Raw genomic sequence first — 27,679 nt, 5'->3', positions numbered from 1 at the left:
AACACGAGTTCTGTAAGCTGGAGCGAAGGGCCGATACAGTAATTCCATTTTTGACGTTTTATTTTCTGAGTGTCCGTAAGAATAGTGTAATACCTGTTTCTGGGACCTTAGGGAGTAAAGCCAACAAATATGGTTGTTCTTGAATAAAAACTTAATACTCAAACACTGCAGAGAATCCTTCAAATGCACTTCAAATGTCAACGACAGACTATTTCTACACTCCCGAAACAACTTCAAAATATCTTCGATTCTCCTTTTGAAGTTGTCTCTTTAAATCAGCACTTAAAAATCATCCACATATCTAAAAGTCTTCACCGCCAATCCATCCCTATGTTTACTAATTTGTTTATCAATCCCACCTAAGAAAATATTGCTCAGCACAGGCGCAACTTTCGATCCAATACAACTTCCCTTTTTTCCCTTTCTTTAATTGTTGTCGTTTTATTTAAAATAAACTATGTAGGATGGCAAGGCGGCGTTTATGTGGAAAAAAAGGGCATTTGTATCATCGTATCAAGCAGTAGATACACTAATTACAATGAGTTTTGTGCATGAATGTCCCTCTAATGGTATGCCTTATCATGGTGTGCGTGCATGCTGATTTGTTATCCACAGAGGTGTTGGGGATCGAAATTACCGCGTAGTGGTGACTGCAGTACAGCGAAGACGAAAACAGTGAGCATGCCTTCTAAACGAAACTATTTATTTGGACTGACTTGCGCCCGCAAAGAACTCAATCACTCGGCGGCGGCGTAGCGACAAGCATGCTCGGCGGTCGCCGAACAGAATGCCGGCCGCTCTCGGCCATACTCTTTTTAAAGCTGGTAGCGAAACTATATAAAGCTTGCAAAGTTACTAGAACATTATGAAACAACGTAGAATCGGCTACGCCTGGATGCGATCAATCGAGATAAATCTAGGCGCGTCTTGCGTCACAAGCGATGGGATAAAGCGGGCTGCCGGCAGCTTCGAAGAATGAACAAAAAAACACTACAAACATTCACGGCAATATGATTTACTCGACCTCCATTCCTATGTTTTCCATTTGTTTATTGTCTTAGATGGGCGGATAGTAAGAATAAATTACGACGAAAAGATTGGGTCTCAGTGGCCTTACATTCCTGGTCTGCGTTCCATCTACTGCTGACGTACCGACAGACAGCGCAAGGCCCACTTGCGCCTAGAAAATAGTGCGCGCAGAAGGCGAGCTATATGTTCTTGCTTTCCACCAGTACATTTGAATAATAAATTTACGGCCTTTTAACTATTGCTTAACAAAAGAAATGCGATAGCATTTAGGTGTTCGTTTTTGCACTTCACGTTGTAATTGCCTTGTAGTTTCTGAGATTAAATTTTTGCAACCTGCGCCATCAATATTTCATGTATACAGAAACACAAAGAACGACTCAGAGAGACATCTTCATGCTGCCTTCCATATGTGAGCACCCGCTAGACGGACGCTCGGGGCACCACCTCCGCACGTATACCATCGTTTCCCGCCAAGAGTCGCTTGAAACCAGTTTTCCCGCAATGCTCAGATCACGTCATCTCTTCTCGCCGAAACCAGCTGAAATCAGATTTTTGGGCCCTTTTTACATGATAGAACCTTGCCAAAACAGCAGATTCATCCACTAAGTTAGCTTAACCCTTGACAGGTGGGCCAACTGCCAAATTTTGGAAGATGGGACGACCACCAAATTTTGAAGGTGGGCCAGGTGGGAAAATCTGCAGCAGGACATGTAATGCAAAGGCAAGATGACCGGAGGTCGCTTAGGTTTACGGACTGGATGGCAAGAGAAAACAGCGCATCAGGAGGGAGGTGGGTGGATCAGAAAGGAAATTTGTGTGCATAAGGTTGCCAGAGCTGGCACGCAGCAGGGTTGATAAGAAAGTGAGATATGAGAGGCCTTTGTCCTGCAATGGGCGTAGCCAGGCTGCTCATGATGATGATGATTCTACCGGCAGCCCGGAGAATTTGCTGATTGAAATTTTCCCGGCACTCTCCTCAGACCGGCTACTTAGGGTGTCCAGTGATGAATTTTTCAGCGCCTTTCACGGTGCCGATTATCATGGCAGAGTTCCCTTTAGCTGCTGCCGTAAGTACAAGGTACACCCGACTCTTGCCAGTGATCGGTTACATCATATGAGTGTAGGCCCAATATTATATTCTGCAGCCATTCTAGGCCACTGAGAACTTTAGAGTGCAGAGCAAGCCCCAAGAGGCTCGACGCAGCTGGAAGCGAAAGCAGTAAACAATAGTTTGGTCCTAGTGGACTCGGTAACATCGGCAGATATTGAAAATAGAAAAAAAAACATTTGGCAGAGGCACTCAATACTGATTATGCATGGGAATGCGAAAGCGTTGATGGTTCACTGCTCATTGCACGAGCCACACCACACCGGCCGCAATGCAGTCTAGCGACGAAATGGGATGCCGCAGGCAGTGCTATTCACTGCCCGCACCGTTTCCGGTGGCACGATGCATGACACCACCCACATAAGCCCACCGGCGTATGACACCACGCGGTGCATTGTACGAGAAACGATTGCCTCACAATTTTGATATAAAAGTCTCGGAAGGCATAAAATTAACGGCGGAAACGTCCTCGGTTCGAATACAAGCTAGCTTCCGTCCTCGGAACAAGCTGGCTTCCAACAAGTCTAGCAGATCAAACAACCCGGGAAAGCTGTGCGACAAACGGTTGCGTCAAAAATTTGGTGCAAACATAGAAAGAACTGGCGCCACATGGATGTCGGCCAGTGGCGAGTATACATAGCCGATGACATGTGTAGGATTGTATGAAGTTACGGTGCTTGGCTTGCTGTGTGCGTCATGGGCCGCTTGATGGCGGCACCGTATTTTTCTTGCTATCACTGGGATTTTCGGTGCCGTCTGCGAGTACACACACACACGCCACCGGCTTTTCTCGTAAGGGAATTAGTAATGCCTTCGCATTAAAAGAAACTCGAATGTTATAAATGATGATTGCGACGGCGAGGGTGAGCAAGGAAAAAGAAAAATGAAGGCATTTGCCCAGCGCAGTTTATGATTGTATGCTAATCACTATGGGTGTAGTATTTAAGGTCTAATTTCGGAATTAGTAATTAATCGAATAGCAATGTGCATGTTGGCGCTTGTACCCTGTTTGCTTGAAGTACACCGCTGCCCCAACATATAGCGTGAGCAGTATATTTTCTTAGTGTCGAGCTTGTGTCCTGGTGGAACACTCCTTTCTGGCCATGTGATAGTGGGTGTAGTGCAGTGAGTAGAAATCAATCTGTGTGCATAGCAGCAACATTATGTGCGTAAGCTTCACTTTTGGAGAGTTCAATCACAAGAATATTGAAACTGTGTTGTGGTAAATGTACGAAGGTGAACAGAGAACATTAAATGTGACCAGAAACCCGTATGCGAGAAAAGCTATTGTGTCATATCTTTAAAGGCGGTGCTTAAGTGTCCTCCGCATTTTTTGTTTAAATGTCGAGCAATAAAAGACGCACTCGGACGAGGTTGCCAACATCCAAAAAAAAAAAGGTGCGTTTATGAAATTTTAAAACAGGCCTGATTCCACCTAGGTAGCACCCAGAAGGCATCCTTTCCAGCGCCGCCTTACACGATCATTCTAGGCTCCCCTTCTAAGTTGTGAAAATCGCAAGAACGACCTTCCAGCCGATGGAGTCTTCAAAGCGGAAGAATCAAATCAAAGGGTTTCATTTTTCTAACAAAGAAGAACACAGCATGTCGAAGGCAAACACCACATGTGAAGAGTTCTTACACTCGGTGTGCATTTTGGAAGCAGCAATAAAATGCATTAATAATGTTAGTACAGAGAAAAGTTGTAGAGAACATGTGATTGGTTTCAAATGCCCATCTATCAACTAGAAATCCCGCCAATCATACAGAAATACGGTATTTATTAATAGCGCCTGCTTGAGGCAGCCGGCAGCAGCTTTGCACATATCGAACACCATTTATTGCATATATCTATCGTTGTGGCATTCATTGTCGCGATAAAATGGAGCCTGCTTATATCTGTCACCTTCGGCCTGGTCATAAATACTTTTCATACGCAAGTATGAAAGGTCACATTTTAAAGTAAGCAATGAAGTGATTAGACAGACGCCACTTTACGTGGTATTTTTTTCTTGTGCATGTAGAACACGACGTGTGGCATCGACATGTGGAATGATGAAGCCGTGGTCACAGACACTCACGGTGTGTACAGCACCAAACTCTACGCTGACAAGGCGATAGACATCATCCGTCGTCACGAAAAGAAAAAGGTACACCGTTTACCAAATTTATTTTCGATTAATCCGCGTTACTTCACAGTAAGCGATGCAGCGATGGCGTCGACTTGGAGCATTCGCCTCGAGCCTGGGAGGGACGTGCTTGGAATCACAGTTCTGTCGGATTTCTCTGCTGAAAAAGGAAAATATATCCGATCGTCGAGAGAACTGAATAACCAGACCTTTGACGAGGTCTGATTACGGCGACTAGAGCTGACAGCGCACCATCTCCCTAGAACAAGATTAGGACACGCTAGTGTAGCATTTATAGACCGCATGATATATGACACAAATTAACCCTGGATCCTTAGTCCCTAGGCGTAGTGGAGCAACTCTTAAAGGCATCGATAAAACCTGCGGCGCAGCGGAGGGTGCAAATAATTTCTTGCGCTGGGCAGGTCGAGATTGGAAACTGAACATGGCAGCGTTCAGCCCTAGACCTCTTCAAGCGAGGCTAGCTTAGTACTGCTGTTTACTATCTTAACCGCCGCGCAATGCAAAAATATTATAAAAGCGAAAAATCAATTTTGCTAATTCATATACGCTTTCTAAATTAAGCTTGAAAATAAAATAGCCACATAAAAGTGGGCGCCTCTTTTTGTTCATGTTCAACTTTTCGAACATTGGCGTTTCCTAACCGCAAAACGCAAATTCGCTCTGAAACAGTGTTTATTGTCTGTGCACTGCGAACTTCATTTTACTATCGGAAGATGATTGTATAACAGCTGCAATCTCTTAGTAAATTATAGACAGCAAATTATAGAGAAAACCGGTACGCTTCAATAATTTTTCTGTCACCGAGTGAGCTGTATAGCATAGAGCTCTTCAGAAGGCACGAAAGGAAGGAAAGACTTTCTCGCCCAATGGCTTTTGCAGCATAGCCACGATTCGTACGTCCTACTACGACTCACTCGTAGCTCCGTTCTACAATCACGTGACCACACTCTACACGTTTCTCACTTTGCCTTCTTCAGTTGGGGGCACGCCAGGGGAGTGGGGGGTTAGGAAGGATTTGTGACCTCACCGTGCAAGCACCCCCCCCCCCCCATTTAAAGCCATATTTGCCGTGCCGCCGCGGCGGCTCAGTGGTTACGGCACTCGGCTGCTGACCAGAAAGACGCGGGTTCGATCCCGGCCGCGGCAGTCAAATTTCGATTGTGGCGAAATTCTAGATGTCCGTGTACAATATCAGTGCACATTAAAGAATCCCAGGTTTTCGAAATTGCAGGAGCCCTTCACTACGGCGTCCCTCACAACCTGAGTCGCACTGGGACGTTAAACCCCATAAGAAGTTTTTGCCGTCATCGGGTGGCAGACGTGGTTGTGTCGTGAGACGCTACAAACGCTCGTAAACCCTTACCAGACGCTGCACATTGTCGGGAGGTGAGAACGTCAAGACATGCTGCGGGTACAACATGCATAGCGTAGGCTTGAGACGCTGCGCTCGAACGCATTGCCCGAAAATATTCCCAAATATTTGCCCTCATATTTTATAGACAAAATAGACAACGTTTACGCCATCCGTAATGTAGGGACCCCAAGATAGAGATACCGCCATTCTTTTAATTTATCTCTTGCCATAGGTCGATAAAAAATGAGGCATTTAAAAAAAAAACCTCAATGGCAATCAAACACACAGCGGCTTTAGTTTGTAATTTTTCGTTCCTAGAATCACGAACTATATATCTTTAGATTGTTCTGTTTTGTTCATTTCATCATTTTTTTCTGTGATAGGGTTCGCAAACACTCGGCTGTGCCATGGTTCAGAATATTGCCGTTTACTTGTAATAATTTAATAATCCAAATTCTTTAATTAGGTTACGACAAATATTTTACTTGGTATGTTCTGGCGCAATATTTGCACAATATACGTAAACAAAAATTTCGAACAAGGCTGTAATTTGAAAGGAGATAAAAAATTATGTTTCATACGTTGCAGCTTTAGAAAATTGGTGATTAAAGAACTGGAGTTGTAATAAATGTGATGTTATAGGGCTTACTGAGGTGCGGAATACAGATGAAGCTTATACTGAGCTAAACACGGGCACATACTAAGGTGTTTTGTTAGCGGACAGAAGAGGACTACATGTAAGATTCCTGATCAGTAAGGCTAGAGCTCGCAGCATAGATATTCTATCAAATTTGAGAGGGTAGCAGCTTTGTCACAAGTTTAATAAGAGATGCGAACTGAAGTTGGAACAGAGCTATCCGTCTCCATTTAGTCAAGGTAAACAGATAGTCGGAAGTTTCTACGAAGGCGTCCGATCGGCATTGACTAAAGTAAAACACAGTACACTTCAGTTCTAATGTATAGCTCCATGGGTCGTGAAAGAGTGTAATCTATGACTTTATTGCCAAGTTACTCAAGAGTCAGGCAGGAGATCAGGCAGTGAATGGATACGACAAAGGTTCTAGGAACAGCAGAGGGCAGTTATTAGTAGAGTTCGCAGAACGAAATGATTTAAGGGGGATGAATATGTTCTTCCGGAAACAGGTGAACCGGAAGGCGGCGTGGAAGAGGCCGAATGAAGAGACCATAAAATAAACTGTCTTCACATTATGAACACATCCTGATATTGTTGAGGATTGGTAGGTGCTTGACAAAGTAAGTGTGAGCAGGCCGGCACTCAGTGAAGAACAACGCTTATTGCCGATAGGAAACGGGTTTATGAAGAGACAGGAGGGTGACGTAATAGGTCACGATGTTAGGCCGCTATCAGCGTGACATCAGAGCAGCTCAGCTCTGCTACAGTAAGATGTAGCGATCACATCATGGTAAGTTTTAGAAACACGGCCTGACTGGAACAAAGAATAAAATAAACTATTAAGGAAGGCAAACATCATTGCGTTAGCGGTAAACGGGAATGTAAAGGGATTCAGATTCTTGCTACAGACCTATTATTCAGCCATGGTTAAGGAAGACGACCTCAATGTTCTAGGAATAACGATAATCTCAGTGATATCATTGCATTGTGCACAATATAAGTAGGCATAAATAGAGAGGATAGCGGTATGCTCTCGCAGGAATTGAAAGATTGGATTAAGAATTACCAAAGCATGATGGCCTCAAACTCAACAAACAGAGTATAAATGGTGGAACTATCGAAGTTAATAAGCGCAAAGTAAGCGACACAAGCCACTAAAAAGGTTGCACTAAATCGAACATGCTATAAACACACTCAAAGCCTGTAGAAGGAAACCAGCCACAGAAAAAGATCAGCTGTAGATGCTAAGAAATAAGCTGCGCCTTATCAATACCGATGAAGATAAACGTTTAAAAAAGCGGAGGAGTCCCACACCGATCTCTGCAGTAGCCGAGGCAATCGGGTTGATAATGACGGAGGCAGAGATGCAGAGGAATTGAACATCCTGCAAGTAGAGAAAGAAGAGATTTAAGAAAGCGATGGAAGCAACGCAAAGGGTGAAACCAGCTGGAGAGGGTCAGGTAAATACAGATCTGTTGAAGGGAGGTGGGAATATAGTGATAGAAAAATTGGCCACCTTGTATACATCATCATCATCAGGCTGACTACGCCCACTGCAGGGAAAAGGCCTCTCCCGCCGCATCCACCATATTCCCGCAAATTTCTTAACCTCATCCGCCCACCTAATTTTCTGCCGCCCCCTGCTACGTTTCCCTTCTCTTGGAATCCACTCCGTTACCCTTAAGGACCAGCGGTTACCATGCCTTCGCATTACATGCCCTGCCCAAGCCCACTTCTTCCTCTTGATTTCAACTAGGATATCATTAACACGCGTTTGTTGTCTCACCCACTCCGCCCTCTTCTGATCTCTTAACGTTACAACTATCATTTTTCTTTCTATCGCTCGCTTCGTTGTCCTTAACTTAAGCTGAACCCTCTTTGTTAGCCTCCACGTTTCTGCCCCACAGGTGAGTACCGGTAAGATACACCTGTTGTATACTTTTCTCTTGAGTGTTATTGGTAAACTGCCATTCATGATCTGAGATAACCTGCCATATGCGCTCCACCTCATTCTTATTCTTCTAGTTATTTCCCTCTCATGATCTGGATCAGCTGTCACTACCTGCCCTAAATAGACATATTCTCTTACTACTTCCAGCACCTGGCTACCAACGTCGAACTGCTGCTCCCTTGCTAGGCTGTTGTACATTACTTTGGTTTTCTGCATGTTAATTTTTAGCCCCACCGTTTTGCTCTGACTGTCTAAGTCATTGATCATGCTACGCAGTTCATGTCCTGAGTGACTTAGCAAGGCATATGGGTACTTTGGAATAACGCTAACCGTATCCTAATTCATCTGAAAAGGAACCACAAGGATTAAAAAATTACAGACCAGTCAGCTGACTCTCCGCTGAATGAAATAGTAGGTCTTTCTCACGGGTTAGTCGGTACATGGCCTTTGAATAAATAGCTTGCTGTGAAATGAACACACGAGGAAACAAGTCCCACCCTATCTTCTCTCTTTTCTTCTTGTTGTGCTTGTCATATCTGCGCACATTATTTATTTACTGAATGGAATATTCGAATGGGGTATCTGGAACAAGTTTTCTCACTGTGCTCTTATTGGACTGCGACGAATATCTCGCTAACTCATGGATTCGGAGAGTTGCTCCGGAGCGCCGCTTGGAGTACACCAGAAGCAAATGGCGCATACAATTAGCACAGCGTTAGATCTCAATCAACCGGAAGACCGGTTGGGTTTGGCAAAGGCTACTTGATAAAAGACCATATTAACACGTGGTCGTCACAAAGCGGAAGTGAAACGATGAATAGAAAGACGGGCCACTGAAACGAACTTTATTGCGCTGAAGGGCGCATGCAAAGAGATGAGAAAATCGGCGGCGGCGATTGCAAGTAGCGCGCTCGGCACTCGCCGAACACTATCACCGCCGCTGTCTGCAGTGCTCATCTGAAAGCTGGCGAGCTTTCAAGATAAGGCGCGGAATTCACCTACAATCACTCTAGATAAACCTGGCTGCAACTCCTGTAACTAAGTTATCAAGCAGCGTGCAAGCAGATTTCAGCCTATAAAACCATCATTATATATCTTCCAGCCAATAATCACAGCACCAATCACGTGATAGCGAAATGCGATGAATACGACGAACCCTTCTAATAGCATTCTTGATTATGAGAATTCATTTCACTCAGTCGAAACGTCAGCAGTCATGCAGGCATAATGCATCGAGGGTGTAGAAGACACATGCAGAAAAGGACTGGAAAACACCTACAGAGGTAGCGTTGCCATCATAGTCCACATGTACAGAAAGTAAGGGAGGCACATTCTCATGTGTACCAGTTTCCTCGTATATACAGAAGTGATTCCGAGACTTCAATTCGGAACAGTTGGGGATCAAATTAATGGAGAATACCTTAGTAATCTGTGATTCGCTGATGACATTGAATTGCCAAGTCACGCAGGGCATAAACTGCAAAGCGTGATGAACGATATAGACAGGCAAAGCAGAACGGTGCGTCTAGAAAGTAGTACGAAAAGAACTACAGTATCATTCAGAAGGCTCGAAAAGGAACCGTAGTTTACTATTGGTAGCGAGGTGCTCGAAGTGGTAAGGGAATACATCTTCTTAAGGCAGGATAACTAGAGTAATCCGGATAACTAGAGTAATAAGAATGGGGTAAAGACATAAGGTACGTTCTCTCAGATCCATATTAGCAGTTTACTAATATCCCTAAAAAATTATACAACCGCTCTATCTTATATTTGCTCACCTAAGGAGCAGAAACGCGGAGGATATCGGAGAGGGTTCATTTAAATTGAGTACCACGCACCCTAATATTGGAAGGAAAATCATAGTGTAACGCAAAGAGACAGGAAGAGAGCACAATGGGCCAGGGAAAAAAGCGGAGGGTAATGCCATTTCGTCGAAATTAAGAAGTGGGCTTTGGCAGGGTATATAGTGCGAAGGCAAGATAACCGCTGGTCCTTAAGGCAACGCACTAGATTACAAGAGTGGTCATGACTGGCAGAACACCGTCGCCATGTTTGCTGGAACGTATATTATTAGAAATCTATTACATTGGCTGGTGCTTCCCACGAAAAAAGGCACCATATGTTTCAGTGCGAGCTTGCTGAAGGCAGACGGCATTAGGCCGAATTTGACGAAAAGCGGCCGGAGTGGGTGGGAGAACAAACGCGGGTTAATGATATCCTAGTTGAAATCAAGAGGAAGAAACGGGCTTGGGCAGGGCATGTAATGCGAAGGCAAGATAACCGCTGGTCCTTAAGGGTAACGGAGTGGATTCCAAGAGAAGGCAAGCGTAGCAGAGGGCGGTGAAAGTTAGGTGGGCGGATGAAATTAAGAAATTTGCAGGAATACGGCTGCCGCAACTTGCGAAGGACAGGGTGAACTAGAGAGAGACATGGGAGAGGCCTTTGCCCTGCAGTGGGCGTAATCAGGCTGATGATAATGATGATGATAAGCGCGTGGGTCTGGGGAGCTTCTTACACGATGCTTAGTACTTAAAAGGAAGAAACAGCACGGTCACATAAAGAAACGGCACACACACGAGCGCTGACTCACAGCTGAAATTTTATTCTGATGGATAGACGTTTAAATAGAAAACATAAGAGGGTGGGCAACAGCTGCTGCAGTGATAGCCGGCAATTAGGGTGGTTGCGTCACAGAAGGTAAAAAAACAAGAAACGAAAGAAAGTTATGAGTAATATAGGATGGTGTAAAGGGCCGCGAAAATGTGGTCTGGTAGTTTACATTAACAAAAACCAAAGACAATGAAAAAATTACCCAAAATGGCGGGAAATGCGCTAAAACCATGAAGGACACAGATGAGATTGTGCAAGTGAGTACATAAAAACGTGAAGAAGGTAAAAGATTTTACTCAGGTGACTGGCACAACAAGAAAACGTAGGTGTTTGTCAAGTCACCCAGAAAATCCAGCTCTTTTTTTTTTAACAAGGAGTGGGATGGAGCGCTCCCGCATTGCTCACCGGCGTAATAAATTTTGAGGGCTTTTCTATTTAAACGTCTTTCTACCCGAATAACATTTCAGTTCTGAGTCAGCGCTCGTGTGTGTGCCGTTTCTTCGTGTGTTCGTGTTTCTTCGTGTTGTTTCTTCATTTTAAATGCCTTACCAACTAGTCCAGAAGCTTGCTCTTCTGGGCTTAGTACACGGGCAGTGCTTCGATGTATATGTAATATGTACAGCCGGCCAAATCTTTAGCTGGCGTGTGTGACGGCCGCGTTTTCCGTGCTCCTGCAGCTTATGACAGAGCAAACTTGAGAAAATATCAAATCTAAGGAGAGGCTCACTAAGCCCGTGCTTAATATTGAGCTTTCCGCAAGTTTGCTTCATCCGAAAGCTCAGGAGAACAGAAAAAGCGGCCGTCACGCACGCCAGCTAAAGATTTGGCGGGCTGTTCGTATAGGCGCCTTCCGGTGCTTTCATTGGCCAACACCCGTTGTGCAGCCATTCATATTTTAAGACCATGACCAGACGGTGTGCAAGCGAAAAAATAAACTTGTTATATATAAAAAATGCAAAGGTCGCCATCAATATCCGCTATCCGAAATAGCTAAAAGGAAAACGAACACTCCTGAAGCCGCTGCCAGCAGTTCAATTTCACTTTGAAGGGCCTCTTGAGAATAAGCCATTGTGGTTCTTTCTTACCCAGACATATTTTATGAAGAGCCCGCTTCGCATACTCGTTGTTCTTCACTTCCTTTTTGATTTCGGACACTACCAGAGACATCGGATTGCTATATCAAGCTCTCTCTAAACACTCTGTACTCCTAACGAGAACAGGATACAATATTACTGAATTGTCGAATATACACATGGTGAAATAATATATACGGATGCGTGAAGAAATCTCAGAAACAAGGTTCTTTTGCAGGTGCAAATGGCGAAAGTGAAATTTAGGGTAAATGTTTGTGAAAATATCACAAAAATAATGAATGCAGAAGCCATGCCACGCACGTATGCGTAATTGAGGGGCGTTTTTCTGTACATCAGCAATTAGTAATGAGTTGTAAAGGTTAATGAGAGCTTGCTGTTTAGAACGAAATTATTAAAACTCGAATCAGCCATTTTCCCATAGATGAAAGTGTGCCTTATAGCTGGAGTTTTGCGACATCTGGGGGTGGGCCTAACTACATTTTAATTCTGACACTGCACTCAGGCTCCCTGCCGCAAGATAGTGGATTCACGAAGTTTTCAAATGGTCTCTAACTCCGGACTGCCTGTTCATTCGCAGCCATTGTTCATATACTTGGCGCCAACTGCTGCTCACGGACAAACGGTGACTCTGACAACAGACGCTCCTCGAAGGAACCTGGAGAAATTTCCCTACATTGGCGACCGAAACAGGACTCTGCTAGCTGGTGAGACGTTCTTGCTTCTTGGCCTCCCATGCAAACTTGAACTCGGTCCCAAATCATATGCTGTACGCGCGATTAGGAGGCGAAAAAAATCATGGGTACTTTGTTCTTACGCCTGTATTGACCTGAAATTTTAGTAAACTTGTCCAGCTGCTACTGGTAGACCCGGATGGAACGACGGGAACCGTGCGGCGAACCGATGCGCCTCGAAGCAAAATAAAATGGCCAATTTAGTCATAATTCTAGATTTTTAATTTATCTCTTTTCGCCAAACTCGGGGCTCCATCTGTTTTCCAGCTAACGACTGCAGGAAAATGTACAGCCTGAACGTAAAAAGAAGTTTAGTTTTGCGTGGCCATCGAAAATTACGCCCAGAAATTCTGAAACACGCACACTTTTTCAGCAGGAATTAGTTCATGAGCGCAATGTTTTCGCACATACCAGCTCTTTTGTTGCACTCGATAGAAGGATGCGCTCAGAGCGAGCGGTATGGTTGAAGTCATCAGGCCTGTATCATTGGTGGAAGCCAGAAGGACACTTACTTAGTCTTGTTTTGTATCACACCTACTAGTTTGCGCTGGCGGTGTTAAAACAAATCGTGGCCCGGACAAAGCGGAGCATGTTGTATCCCTTGTGAAAGAACTAGCCTCGTCATGTGAGAAGTTCCAAAAGGACACATCTAACCAACCGAAAGCAATTTATACAAGTGTCACAGAAATAAAACGATGGCTGCCAACATTTGCGTATCGCCTTGCTGTCGTCGATGACCTGCTTGAAGACGTCAACAGCGTGAACTCAATGCTTAATGAATCTGACGCTCAGTTAGTCTATTGAGTCAAAGCAAACGCAGCAGGCAAATCTGGCCCTTGGCGACCTGCACAACCTGATGCGCAGGAACTGTCTGGTCTGTAAGGGCATTGCTGAAAACTCACCGTCAGAATGGAAAAACAGAAAAGGTAATCACTGATTTTATATCGGCAGATCTTGTCATCAGTTGTCAAGTTTTTTAACTTCAAGGAGAAGCGTAACATCTTAAGGAACCTTTACAAACTTAAAGACATAGAGACACCTCGGGTCTCGATTGAAGAAAATTTTTCTTCAAGAATTCAATTGATGCGAAAGAAGCTCCGGTATTTTGTGCGCGTGCACAGCGAATCTGATAATGAAAAATATTGTGACGCCCATGAAAAGACAATACCTCTTCTGCGTGGTCGGCGTCGCTGACTAAGCCGAAGATGACGAGAACGAAGTTGGTGGCGTCTCATGCTCGGCAAGCGGACCCAGCTGCTTGCAGTCTCCCGTCTCGGTCTTAATAAACCCCTGGGCGTAACACCTTCGTGGAAGGTGCCCGCTATGCTGCTTCCCCGAAGCCGGATGCCCTGCTTCAACCTCGCCAGAGTCGTCGCCTTTCTCGGTCTGGGGTTCCTTAACGTGCACTGATATGGCTCAATACACGGGCCTCTAGAACTTCGACTCAATCGAAATGCGACCGCCGTGACCGAGATTAAACCCACGTCTTTCGGGTCAGCAGCCGAGCACCATAACCACTGAGCCACCAAAGCAGCTGCAGTCTGGAGTTTAACTTGTAGTAGCACTGGGCATCTGAAAACGAATAAAACTTCATGAACAAAACGAACAGGAATTTTTAAAGACGCCGACATAACAACTTGCCTCTTCTTAATAATTAACAGCCAGGAGATGACTTTACAAGGTTGGTAACAGTAGTCACTAAGCAGCGTTAACACGTTTTGGCGGGCTAGTTGGTTAAGCATCTTGAATGAACAGCGCGAACGACGACAAGCACAAGGGACAAGGAAACGGACGACAAAGCGCTGACTAACCACTGAGGGTTTATTGCTGATCATACGAGTATAAATACATAGATGTCGGCAGAGTGGAACGATATGCAAAGTGCAAAAAAAACCATAAATGTGACAACAGCAACAGAAGCACGCTAGAAATAAGCAGAGATTATCAGCCCCCAGGAGTGACAGCTCTTTTTGCAGTAGTGTCAGTTTTCTTGTCCCTTGTAGTTCGCGCTGTTCAAATCATGAATATCTACCAACTCGCCCAACTGAACGTTTTGCTAAACAATAAGTTGTAGGCCTCGATAATTTCCCTTGCAGTTTTTTCCCGTTTTTTTTTTTTGGCAATGACTGTAGTTTCACGATATAGCGGTCCGCACTGTTTTCTTTTCTTTCTTTGCCCATTCACAATCCCGGCAATGAATGCAGAGTTGACCGGAAACTACTTTAGAGACTTTATAGCTGTGTTCGCTCAGCCTTTTATTAATACATCGTCCCGTCTGTCCAACGTACTGCCCTGCACAGGGCACAGGGATGTTATAAACAACCCCCTTATCACAAGGAACGAAGCGTGACTGGTGCTTAGTTGTGCTCTTAGCCACATTTCCTTTTACATCATTAACAGATCGGCACAAACCAGCCAGACGATCAGGCGCAGAAAACACAACATCGACACGTGCTTTTTTCCCCACTTTTTTCAGGGAGAGTGAAATTCCATGTAGATATGGAATCACAGCGACACGTTTGCGGTTGTTGTCCGATTCCTGGCCGTCCCGTGTTGCTGATTCTGACTTGCTCTTCTTTAGGGCGGACTCAGCCACTGATTTAATAAGTTCTAGGGGGTACTATGCCTAGAGCAGCCTTTTTACCTGGTGTGAAACGCTTGAGTGCAGTCTGTGGTAGCAGGATTTTGTTAGTGAGCTGTTCAAGCAGGACGCCATGATATCCCTCTTAATGAGTTTGGAATGGCAAGAACCATAATGAAGAAGGGGCTTGTTACCTCGAGGTTCGAAAGCCCAGCAAACGTGGCTAGGAGTGAAGTACAGGCCAAGGTCTAGAAACTTGATGCGGTTGTGAACACTGTGGGATATACAAATATCCTTCATCGCCCCCGCGCCGAGTCACGCGACGAGAGCGCGCGCCGCAGGGCATGGGGAGAGGGGCCACCCGGCCACACTCCTCACAACCAGCTCGGACGTGACGTCACGCCTACGCACTGGCTGGGTTATAGTGAACTAGAATGTATTCTAGTTCACTATAGGCTGGGTACAGAAGGGGTGAACGACTTTCCTTGAAGGCAACCGATTGCCCAAGGGGGTGGCAATGTCGTAGGGGTTCAAGGAGAGCTCGCGGCGGGAACGTCTCTCTCTTGCCGCGGTGCTACTGCCGCCCTGCCCCGCCGACCTGCTTCCTGCCCGCGCCTTCTGGACGGCTACCCAACGCCGGTCGACGGCGACTTGGTGAGCAACTGAACCTTTTTATCGGATAGAATATTCTTGCGCAGTGCCTTGCGCTAGGTTAATAAACTGTTTCCTAGCGTACTCTGTCGTTGCCTATTTCGTCCGAACCCGCCGTGGCTGTGACTCTGCGCCACGGGTTGGGGACACGAGTCGCGTACGAGAAACGCCTGCGTGTAGCCTGCACGGAAGCTCGCCTTCCCGGCCGGCTGGACGCGGAGTGACCCTATAACACGGGTTTCATAAGTGATCTCAAGAGGGGGGAGAGCGTCATAAAAAATGGACAGACTACGAGACACCTCGGCTTCAAACTCCAGTCCAGAGCACTTAACAAAAACAAGGTAGTCATCGACAAATCTAAATGTTTTTACGACCTCAGTTTTCCGAAGACATTCCTTAAGAACACGGTCGCATCTGGCGAGATAAATGGCACTGAGTATGGGGGCGATAGCCTATGCATAAGCCGTTTTTTTGAATGAAGGTCGATGAGTTCCACTCAGTGAAGGTTGATTGCAGGTACAGGGAAAGGTACTTGTATGGTCAGCAGTACACCCTCAGTTGTTAGTATAGCAGCGCTGTGTCGTCCGTTTCCTTGTATCTTGTGCTTGTCGTCGTTCGCGCTGTTTATTCAAGATCACTAAGCAACTAACGCAGGTAGGCTAACATCAAATATAAGTATCAACTCCTAATAAAAAGTTCATATCTCTGCCAAATTTTATAACATTTCATGTCAAATTCACTAAATTAGTTTTTATCGTCGCAGCTCCATTTAAATATTTGCTTCCACTACACACGCAACAACATTGCCGTACTGCGTGAAATGTCTGATACCTCTGTCACACGAGCACGCAAAAACTTTTACCTAAGCGGTCATTTACCGAGTTGAATTAAAACTCTAATTAAAAGGAGTTGCGCTGCAGACACACGGCGCGGGCGATCTCCTTTTATCGTTTCCTTCCGAACACGCTATGGAAAGCATGGCGCTATATTCTCAAACAAAACCAGTTGGAATAAACCAACGTATTTCAATATATACTCCGTTTCATACATAGCTGTCCATGCTGCCAAAGGTACGAAAGTAGTCCGCTGCAAAAAACAAGCAAAATGTATCCGTCCGCCTCGCGTCGTGGCTGAGTGGTACGAAGCGCGCGCCTGTGTGTTTATTTTACAAAGGGCCTAGGTTGGACTCCCGGATTTGCTGTTCTTTTTCATTTATTTTTTATTTTTCTTATAACTAAAATTAGGTAGAAACTCGAAACTGTCAAACTCTAATGCCTACTTTGAAAAACACTGCGCTATTTACTTGCGCTGCTTACTTGTTTCGAAGGGAAAAAGCAGTGTAGTGTATTGGCGACGGACGTGATTGCGAAGTGCTGTTCTCGGGCGTCCAGTGACTCTTGTGCATGCGGCGCACAATGAATCATTAATTGTGTGGTGACAGAATTCAGTGCGGCGTAGATTATTCCGAGCAGCCTCGGCTAGCGGCAACCCGGCATTGATCGGCGTACTCAGCGGCTTTAAAGTGAGCGGCGTCTGATTCGGGAAGTCTCCACTTTTGAGCTGGGGTCACAAGGAAAATTCTTTGAAGTGCTTCCGTTCGTAGTAATGTTTTGTATTAGATGTCAGATTCGATGTGTTATGGGTGTGAGCTAGTGCGGTGAGATGGGGATTGTTGAAAGCTGTGTATTTGGGCCGTGAGCAGAGATTTCGCTGCGCAGGTCATCGAACGCAACAAGTGGTGTCGTATATTAGCGCACTTGCCGGTGCAGTTGACAGTGTTATTGTGAGAAGCCGACGACGAGGTTCCGTGGTTCCTGAATAGGGCGCACAAAGAGGTTGACGAAGCTCGCTGTTCGTTCTCCACACAGTAGCTCGTCATCGTCCTCTCGCGGTAACAATATAAACGAGTAAAAATTCGGACTTCTTACACACCAATGAGGTGTAAGCGCAGCGTGAGTGAACGTTGTGGCTGGTATTTAATTGCTGACATCCGCTCTTATGTTTTTAATCTTTGTAAATATCATCTTTGTAACTAAAGTTGTCCATTTGCTCGATCGTAATCTACTATCGTTGTTTTTCACTGCTGTCACAACTCACAAGAGTGTAGAAACTGGTGCTGTAGGTTATGGAATGGTATATATAACTTTTGCTACGCGTATCATGTGAGTGGCCTACAGCGGTTGTACGGTCGGTGATTTTTACCGAAAAGAGAACAGCGCACCAGGTCTTGGAGGAAGGAAATGCTTCAGGTGAACCACTCAAGCAGACGACATGATCGGCTGGCCTGCGCGGCCGGCCTAGCTGCGAAAACCTGATACAGGAGGGACCGAGAAAAAAAAAAAAAACTAAGGCACTCTGTTTTGTAGAACATAAAAGAAAAAGCAATCTTTTTGCAAAATAAAACACCGTTATCATTATACTGAAACATCAACCAACATTTACTTTAATTTCGACTTCATTACGATTTTTACTTTTCACGCACTACATTACGATGCGGACGAGGAGCGCGAACAGGCGCCGCAGCCTTGGCTGCGTTGACTGCTATGTATGAAACGGAGTATAGAAGTTAAAAACGTATTATAATATGCTTGTTTTAGTGAATTTAGATACAGATTATTCGAAAAGGTTAAATTAAAGAAGATTTCATAAGGTAGCTTCAAGAGCCTTCGCAGAAGTAGCAAATTTTACAAGTTTGTCTAGCAACCTTCGGCCACTATTTACATCGGAGTCAACATGGAGGACGAGAATTTACCTGCTGTTGTCGCGTGCCACCTTCATGCGACTGTCATGGGGGACTGCACGGACACGAAGGAAAAAAGTCGAAATAGCATGCATTTTTGCAAGGATTCTTGCTGTAGAGTGCGAAGCAGACGCCGCAAAGGCAGTCAAAGACCGTATTAAGCGGCAGTTGCTACTCAACGGGTGTACATTTTATGCCTTGGCGCTTCCCACGAGAGTCTGCAACCGATTGACGTCGGCTTTCATCCGCCACGAAAAGTGGTTCGAGGAGACTGTGCCTCACCTCGGTAGCCACAGCTTCAAGCAGTCGTTTCGAGTGAACCCCTCAACGTTCCGGATTCTCGTGGAAAGTTTGCGCCATGTGCTCGAAAGACAGTTACCAACATGCGTGACCCGATCACTTCGGAAAAGCGTGTCGCCATTGGCCTGTACAAATTGTGCTCTTCTGCCGAAGGTAGAACTGTGACAAACCTCTTCGACGTTGGGCGCTCAACCGTCAACGTCATTTACAGAGAGTTTTGCGCAGCTGTTGTCTCTGTGCTCAAAAGTGACTGGATCAGAATGATTACTGAAGAGGAAATGCCTATGCACATCCAAGAGTTCGTAGACGTTTGCGATTTCCCTCAAGCCGTCGGTGCCCTTCATGGCTGCCATTTCATTATTTCGCCTCCAAAGAAGTACGCCACCGACTACTTCAACTAGAAGGGTTGGTAAGTGGTCACGATTTAACTTGTTTCATGTAAGTGTTCTGTTTGGGCCCATTTTTATAGTAGTAAAAAAAAGTAGCTGACTGACCCACATTTTATTGCTAAGTAAATTGTTATTCAATTTTACCAGCAGCTCTTAAGAAAACGCGTAATTTGGTTCGCGCAGTCTTGCAGTGTTTAAGCAACATACTTTGCATGCGACAATTTTAATGCGACCACGAAAAGAGTTCTCCGCAGGACTGTAACTCCTATAGGATGTAGAGTACGCTAACAGCGACCGGTTGTGGCATTATGTGAAATAATTTAATCTCAGCTGCACTCACAGCTATTAATAAAAGCAAACTGTTAAATCGCATCACAGTAACTAAAGGCAGTGAACTCAGCAGTGCCATGCTGCACTCACCTTTATTCCCCGCAGGGGAACCTTGTGTAACGAGGTGTTGGTGCTTGGCGCAACCACGGACCCTTAGCCCCCATACCGGATCTGTCATCCGTACCGTGGCGATAGGTTGAGAGGTGGAGGGGAGAAACCATGAACGGTGGCGGTCGAGGAAGTGGTCAATCCTCGGCCGATGGGCTCCAAGTCTGTCTAGCAGGCGGGGTGTCCCGGGACCTTCCTCTGTGTATAAGGGTGAATCAGAGGCAACATAATATTTGGAACCCTTAGTTTATACATGCAGTATGGATAAATTTGCAAAAAAATCTGATCGGCCCCCGAAAAGGGGTTGCACCGATGTGAATAAATTGAATGTACAGAAGCCAGAAACGTTTGCGAAGTTTTTTATGGTTCACTCAAACACTGATGAACCTGTAGCCAACCTGTCTGCATTTGTCATCGCCAACACCCTAAATGTCTGCGTAGGCAAAGACTACAAAGCAAAAAAGCAGCGAACCGGAGATCTCCTTGTCGAAATAAACACAAAAGAACAAAGCAACAAACTGATGTCATTACAGAGTCTTGGACAAATGAGTTTACAGGTAACCCCGCACCGCACCCTGAACCACTAAAGGGCGTCATATCTGAATATGGACTCCTACAGAGTACCGATGCGGAAATGGAAGAACTAGCTGAACAACACTGTAAACAAAAATATACCCAAAAGGGAGTAAAAAAAGAGGCGGCCACCCTTTTTACTCCATTTTCGAAAACATTTACTCCATGAGTGGGGAGTAAAAAGATGGACTGTCCTCCATTTTACTCCCATGAGGGAATAATCAGGTAAAAATGAGGATTTACCAGCATTTACTCCAGTCTGAAAAGGGAGTTAATTGTGCCAAATACTCCAGCAGTGCCGAAATGGAGCAAAAAAACCATTTTGTACAATCCGCCCCGCCGCCTAGCGTCTCGTCTGCTTCTGGTCACTTGTCGGATAATGGCTGTGAGTGACGACCGCTTGGTGCTACTGATAGGAAGCATCATACACAATATAGTAAAGGTCACAACACAAAAACATGTTATAAAATTCTGCTGGGTTCCCAGTCACGTTGGTATTAGGGACAATGAGAGAGCCGACATGTGTGCTGCACAAACCAGAACGATGGAAATAAAACATGTGAATTTGCCTCCTAGGGATTACATGAAGTTAGTACATAGCAAAATAAGAGCCAAGTGGCAAGCTTCTTGGGAAAATGAAGGAAACAACAAGCTGCATACCATAAAGCCCATTTTAAAAGAATGGAAATCATGCCGCCATTAAGAGCGTTTTATCGAAGTAATTTTATGTCGTTTAGGCATAGGTCACACACACACATCACCCATAACTTCTTATTAAAAAAAAACAAACCTGTGCGTGAAATGTGTGGTGAGGAGCTCACAGTAAATCACATTTTAATTTCTTGTTGGCATCTCGAAGAACTTAGAAAAAAATGTTTACGGTATTTTACAATGAACACATCCCATTTCATCCCGCATTGCTTTTAGGCGAGCAAACACTTGTCGAGTTTTCACTTGTTTGTAAGTTTCTAAAGAAAGCCAATGTTTTAAATCTATTATAATGTAACCTCTATACACTTGACATAACATCACCTAACCTTGTGTTTGGCGCATGATAGCCATAGTTGCTTATGCGCCATAAAACCCCATATAACTAACTATCACCTTTATTCACTTTGCACTTTGTTTTTTCTTATATGGAGTCTCCATGAACCCCGGGTGCCCCTATCTATTCCTGGAATTATTAAGAAATCTGATTTATCATTGCCTGCTCTCAAGCAACTGACACTGCATCATTTGCATTTTAACCATACACACCGCATACATGTCTACATAGATGGCTCAGTGACTTCAACAAGCTCTGCTGGGTCTGTGGTGATACCGGCCAGGTCTATTTTAATGAAGGTGAGGACTACCTATCTCACCTCTTCAACTGGTGCAGAACTAGCTGCCCTACGGGCTGCAGTTCAGTTCATTAGTGAGGAATCTGCACATGACTGGACAGTTTTCACCGACTCTAAAGCAGCCCTTCAAGGCCTGCAAACTGCACTACGCCGTGGGTCACACTAACAACTCGTTGCCGAAATCCGCAAGCTCTACCATGACGCCACATTGAAAGGACATAACAATTTTCCAGTGGCTGCCGGGCCACTGCGGCATTCATGACAATCACCAGGCAGACGAAGCTGCCCGTTCTGCCCACAATGACGGAATCCCCGTTAATATCCCCGTAACGAGAGCTGACGCAGCGTGTGGACTTCGTTCCTTGAGGCTGGAGCTGACACTTTCAGCGTGGAACTCTGGTTAGTTGTGCAACCGTCGCCTCAAGACTTTAGACCCTGGACTGCGCCTCCGTCTTCCGTGTAATGTAGCGCGTCGTGAAGCAACACTACTGTGTCGTCTATGGCTCGATGTTGCCTTCACGAATAAGTATGCTTTCCGGATCGCGATGGCCGACAGCCCTTCTTGTGTGAACTGCGCCTGTGATGAGACAATCACCCATATCTTGTGTGAGTGCCCTGCCTTTGTAGCGGAAATACATAAGCTGCGATGTGCTCTGGACCGCCTGGACCCTCGCCCTTTCACAGAGGCGAAGATCCTCGGTCCGTGGCCACAACAGTCAACTGCCATCAAGGCTTACAAGGCACTCTTTCGCTTTTTGAGAGCGACTGCCTTAATTGACAGACTGTGATTATTTCCCTTTACTTCTCTCTTTCCTCTTTAATTCCCCTCATTCCCTTCCCCTGTGCAGGGTAGCCAACCGGAATCCTTTCTGGTTAACATCCCTGCCTTTCCCTCTCTCTCTCTCTCTCTTTGTTTTTTCTTGCAGGCACAGTATTATCCTACTAGCACTGGTCGACCACAAGTATCGATTCAGATACTACTATGTCGGTGCCCCAGGACGCTGCCACGACGCACATGTGTTTGGTGTTTCACGGCTGTCGAAGATTGTCAACAGTCCCCTTTTCAAAGCACCTGTTGCCGCAGTGGGTACCACAGAAGTCCCACCGATAATATTATGCGATCAAGTATTTCCACTAACCCCAAACCTCATGAAGCCATTTGGACACCGAACTGTCATCAGTGAAGCCGAAAGGAATTTCAACTGTCATTTATCTGGAGTAAGTAGGATAGTTGAAAACGCATTTAGAAGGCTGAAGGCCGGTTCCGCTTCACTGCAAAAAGAATGGAGTGTTCTGTTGGCAATGCCCGTTTGGCTAACAAGCATGCTGCGTGCTCAATAACATTTGCGAGCACTTCAACGACAGCGTCCACCCACAGTGGTTAAGTGAGGTGCAGCAGTCCAATGCTACATTTCCACAGCCATCACGCAGAACAGAAGCTGAAATTGATAATGCATCCGCCATCAGGACAGCACTTGTGGAATACAACCGAAGGAACTGAACGCAAGAGACCCAAGAATCAGCAACAATTGTGGAACACCATGTCAGTTTTTACTAAAAAACTTCAACATTGCATCTACAAGTTTCTCTTTCAACTTGAGCCCCTCTTTACAGAGATCCATTTCCATTTTGTGCGCATCAGCAAACTGCTCTCTATGGAGTCGCTGCTCCTCAAGCATCCTTTCTTGAAAGTCGCCAGCCGGTTGCCTTCTCTTCCTGCGGGCACATTCGAAACTGCCACTTGCAAGGTTCCTGGATTCAACCTGTTGTACTGGCGACTGGGAAGGTGAACAATCTTCGGCAACGTCTTCACAAGAAGCAGGGCCGGGATCAAGCATGTCGAAGATTGGCTGCGTTTGAAGAAGGGATCCGAAATACATTGACGACATTAGTTTGTATGTGAAGCGGTAATCAATTAGTTCAAGGGTTTTACTTGCAAGAGCGCCGCCTGTCCTTGCGTGTATGTATTTACGTTTTTTAGTTTAGAGTCTGCATTTTTTTTTTATTCTCCAAACAGCGCACTGTCAAGCTTGCAAAATGAAGCGCGTGAGCACAAGCAGAAATGAACCACAACATTAACAAGAGCAGTCTGCTACACAGCAGGGTTGTGCAGATTATGGGCTTGGCAGCACAGCTGATGCTACATTATGTCTTGAAATTTAGTTGACTGTAATAAAGCGTATATAGTCTCCACTATGCATTTCTTACTTCTTCGATGGAGGCAGTGCTGCTTGTTGTGCTCTCGCTGCACCCAGCCTCTTCCATTAAAGATGTATCGTGAACAGGCAGGGAATCTAGAAACCTATGGACTTCGGAGAAGAATGGCCAGCTGGGCGGTGATGACCCTGTTGTCATGTGTTTCAGACAGCTCCTGGATAAGGAAACGAAAGAACCAAAATTTTATATACTCAAAACGTAAAGATATACACAGAGCAAAACGTTTTCCGATAGATACAAACGCGACTTGATGGTACAAAAAGCCTGAGAAGCAAAGGTAACCCTTTTTACTCGACAAAATTTAAAGTTTCTCATGTTTTCTTGTCTGAGAAAGCACTTGCGCATGGTCCGAGAAAAATGCAAACCGTAGTCACATCTGCAGAAATGAAAACATGCCGACGACTTCCTGCTTCGTATTATATGTTGCCGTGAGAAAGCGTACAATATAATGTGAAATGCGCCTGTCCATAAGTTCAGGTTCCCGTTATCTTGTGACGAACGAAATCATGCTATCGACGACCTGCGCGGGTTGTCATTCTTCGCCGCATGTGAAGGCGAATTTGCGTTTACTCAGACCGACTCGCACTGTAAAGGAATTGCAGAAACGGCCTTTACGTCGACTTTCGTGTGTGCAGGGCGCAGTTCAGCCCTGAAAAGTTCGACGCTAGCTGAAATGAAGGGTCTCTGCCTTAAAACCTTCGTTACTACGGCTCCGTCCGCTAGATTAGAATTTAAGCCGTCGCTGCCTACTACGGAAACAACGTTCGATGCTGAGGTCTACGCGACACCACAAACGAGAGCTTGCAGCTTGCGACCACAGCCTGAAGCCGCTTCAAGGTAAATTTAGCGCTCACAGCTTACTGCTGTGCTTTGTCTTACCTGTAGGTCTGTCAAAGATTCTCTATCTTGCTGTGCACTTGCGCCTTTGTGCGGGGTACACCCATGCTCGTCAATGCTTGTGCAATGCCATCGTAAACGCCTCCGTTGTGCTTCTGCGCACGCAGCGAGGGCAGGTTGTCTTCCCATAACTTGATTAACGCCCAGGTGTCTCTCTCTGACCACTGTACCCGCGGTTTTCTTTGGCGTGCCGGAGGCTGTTCGTCGGTACCGCTCGCCGTAGCCATGGTCGCAGAAAATGGCGCGAATTTGCATCGTTGGTTAGCGTCACGTGATATTTTCGGACTGCTTACGAGAGTGCCGTGCAAAAAGTGCAAAATTGCGCCTACTTAAAGTTCAGCGAAAGACAAAACCCTTTTTTGTGAAGTGTAAACTTGAAATAAAAATGCACTTTGCTTCGTTTCTTTATTGCATGATAATTACTGGTGCCCACTGCGTTAAAAGAGCCGTAAAAGAGATCGGTTATCTCCGGTTTCGGAAAAGACCGCTTCTGAAAAGGAGATTAAACTTTGGCGTATGTCTGCGGATGCAACTGGTTTGTGTGAATGTCTTTTTCTTCAAATGCCTTTAAAGTGCTCGTGTGACAGGGGTATGAATGGACAGCGTTCTTTTACACCGGGAAAGCATTCGCGCGATGAGGAAGACGAAACAATGTTACTACACCCCCTTCTGAAAGTGGCTACTAGAGCACTACAGAGCTGTCGTCGAGCGCTTTTTACCGCTGCCCATCAGAGAGGTTTACTTGCTGTGGCTCTCTTTCATAAAGTTAGAAAATGTGGTTCACTTCATCTGCAGTGAAAGGAACTAGTACAGCAGCTGCGATCACCCCACGCTCCTTGTTTTGCCTGCAGCCCAATAAGACTAGCTCGTGACCAAACAATTCTATTCGTCGATATTTGAGGCCATCCTTTTGCAATACGGACATAACTCTTCCCGGAAAATTGAAGGAATGCATTTAGCGGCAAAATTTACTCCTCTATTGGTAGGAAAATTTTTGTCTGTCCGTCCTTCCTTTCAGACCACGAGAAATCTCGACAAAAGAAAACACACGAGGCAAAGGTATAGGAGTCAGGGGCACTCGGACCTATGCCTTTTAGATGCCAGTATTGGTAGTGGCTATGCGGTGCTCTCAGGACGTTTGCGCCAACGCGAGGAGACGACGCTGCTGAGGCGGATGAAGGGTTTAGGAGTAAAGCGCATGGGCCTGTCGACTGCCTCCAGTTGAACCACTATTTCTGTCGTGTGCACAGAGATGCAAGTTGAAAAAAAAAAGATACTGAAAAGAAATGTAGAGACGATCGATGCGATTCATCTGTTAGAGTATGCGCTGGCATTAGTGCTCACCCCGGACGGAGCAGCCGCTGCCGGGTCCTGATTTCGTGAGCGGGCTGCGCGTTCCTGTCCATCAGCCACTTAGTGAGAGGCAGTAGCCCCACTCTACTCTTCCGATCCAATCCAGCTATCATAACATGATGCGCGATACCTACTCTCCACTGTCGCCGCGCGTGTCCTTTGATTGGTGACTGCGTTGTCCCTCTGACCACCCGGCGCCTCTTACCCTTTCTTCTCTTCTCTCGCTCTCACTTCCGCTTTCCCTCATTCTCATGTAAGCGGTGAGGATGGTTAAAATGATTGAAATAAAAGGAGCGCGTCGCAACAATAGTCGCAACCGGAGGAACGGCGCCGGTTAATTCAGCAACAGCGACCCTGAACACACCTTCCTTCCACATAGCATTCAGGCCGTAGAAGCTTATGCATAGGGCACTTGCTCACGTAATAGTTTGCTTGCATATGTGCAAAATCAACAACAGTGTTGCTGAAAACTGCGCCCATTTCATATGCAGTGAAGCTCTAGAAGGAAAGCAAACATTTGCAAATAAGACACCGAACGAGAAATATATTTTGTTCTTATCAAGGTACACCATCCTCACAAGGTGACGAAGTAGAGATTCTTGAACAACACTGCAGCTTGTTTCCCTTTTGTAACGCGCAGAGTGCCATTCGCGGTGCGTTAATTGTCTATTGCGTTCCAGCATTCACGCGTAGTCTCCTCAGCACATGCTCTTGTCCGCGCTCTGACCTGCTTGTATTGTCAGCGTTTTCTCTATTTTGTCTGATAGCTTTTGTGGACATGGCCGGCTTATCACTGTAATTATGTTACTACGAACGCTAGCCCCCTTGGTCCTTGTATCCGCCACATCGACGTTACGTAGAACGTGCGACAATATTTAAAAGTGAATTGAACGAAAAGCTTGCTTGCGGCGACAAGCGAAAAACGGGCGACGATTTACACAGCGTACCCTCTGCTGCCACGTGGGTGCTTACAAGTGACGTAAAAAATGTGTTCATAAAGGTGTCTTTAGTAAAAAGCTTACTTGTTTTGTTCCACGCGCATGCTAAAGATCAAAATGTTGAACAGCACGCATAGAACTCTGCTGTGAGGTAGTCTAGGCGTACCACGTATTAGGCCACATTTTGTCCGCCCGAATGTGTTCCCCACCCAGCGTCCTTGGTAAAAGTGGTGGCTGAAATTAGACTTGGCTAATTTAACAATATCGTGTCAAGAAATTAATCAATAATTAATACTTCGAAGACTAAGTTCTTGGTTTTTAGTTCGCGAAACAAGAATCTAGACAACATAGCTCCAGTTTTCATCAGTTTTCAGTGAATTCATCTTAGTGATCATGGCACATTCCTCGGTTTAGATTTTGCTCACAGCGCAACAAGAATGGGACCCGAGACGAAAGAGTGACACAAACAAGCGCTTACTATCAAGTGGTTTTTATTGAAGAACGAAAGGCGTATACGTACAGACATTGCAACACTTATCAAGACAACAGAAGTTATCTGGAAGGCACATCGGAGGTCAGATAACTCAATTCCATCTCG

General features: G+C 45.4%; 2 protein-coding genes across 2 annotated transcripts in view; one reads left to right on the top strand and one right to left on the bottom strand.

Annotated features, from left to right (window-relative positions):
* The window catches only part of LOC149360923 (arylsulfatase B-like), a 139,135-nt gene that overhangs the window by 63,588 nt on the left and 47,868 nt on the right, over positions 1–27,679 (top strand). The window contains exons 9-10 of the mRNA XM_089567955.1: positions 4,159–4,284; positions 12,508–12,634. Coding sequence (XP_089424081.1) covers positions 4,159–4,284; positions 12,508–12,634 — 253 coding nt within the window. The remainder of the gene's footprint in view (positions 1–4,158; positions 4,285–12,507; positions 12,635–27,679) is intronic.
* Positions 23,221–24,047, bottom strand: LOC149360925 (uncharacterized). The gene is made up of 2 exons (XM_089569420.1): positions 23,885–24,047; positions 23,221–23,526 (listed from the first exon to the last, which is right to left on the bottom strand). Exons 1-2 carry the CDS (start codon positions 24,029–24,031, stop codon positions 23,221–23,223), a joined length of 453 nt encoding a protein of 150 aa, XP_089425546.1. The 5' UTR covers positions 24,032–24,047.

This window comes from Amblyomma mixtum, chromosome 2 (assembly GCF_055824585.1).
Source record: "Amblyomma mixtum isolate Tamu chromosome 2, ASM5582458v1, whole genome shotgun sequence".
NCBI classification, from domain to species: domain Eukaryota; kingdom Metazoa; phylum Arthropoda; class Arachnida; order Ixodida; family Ixodidae; genus Amblyomma; species Amblyomma mixtum.
This window is presented reverse-complemented; position numbering and strand designations above follow the sequence as displayed.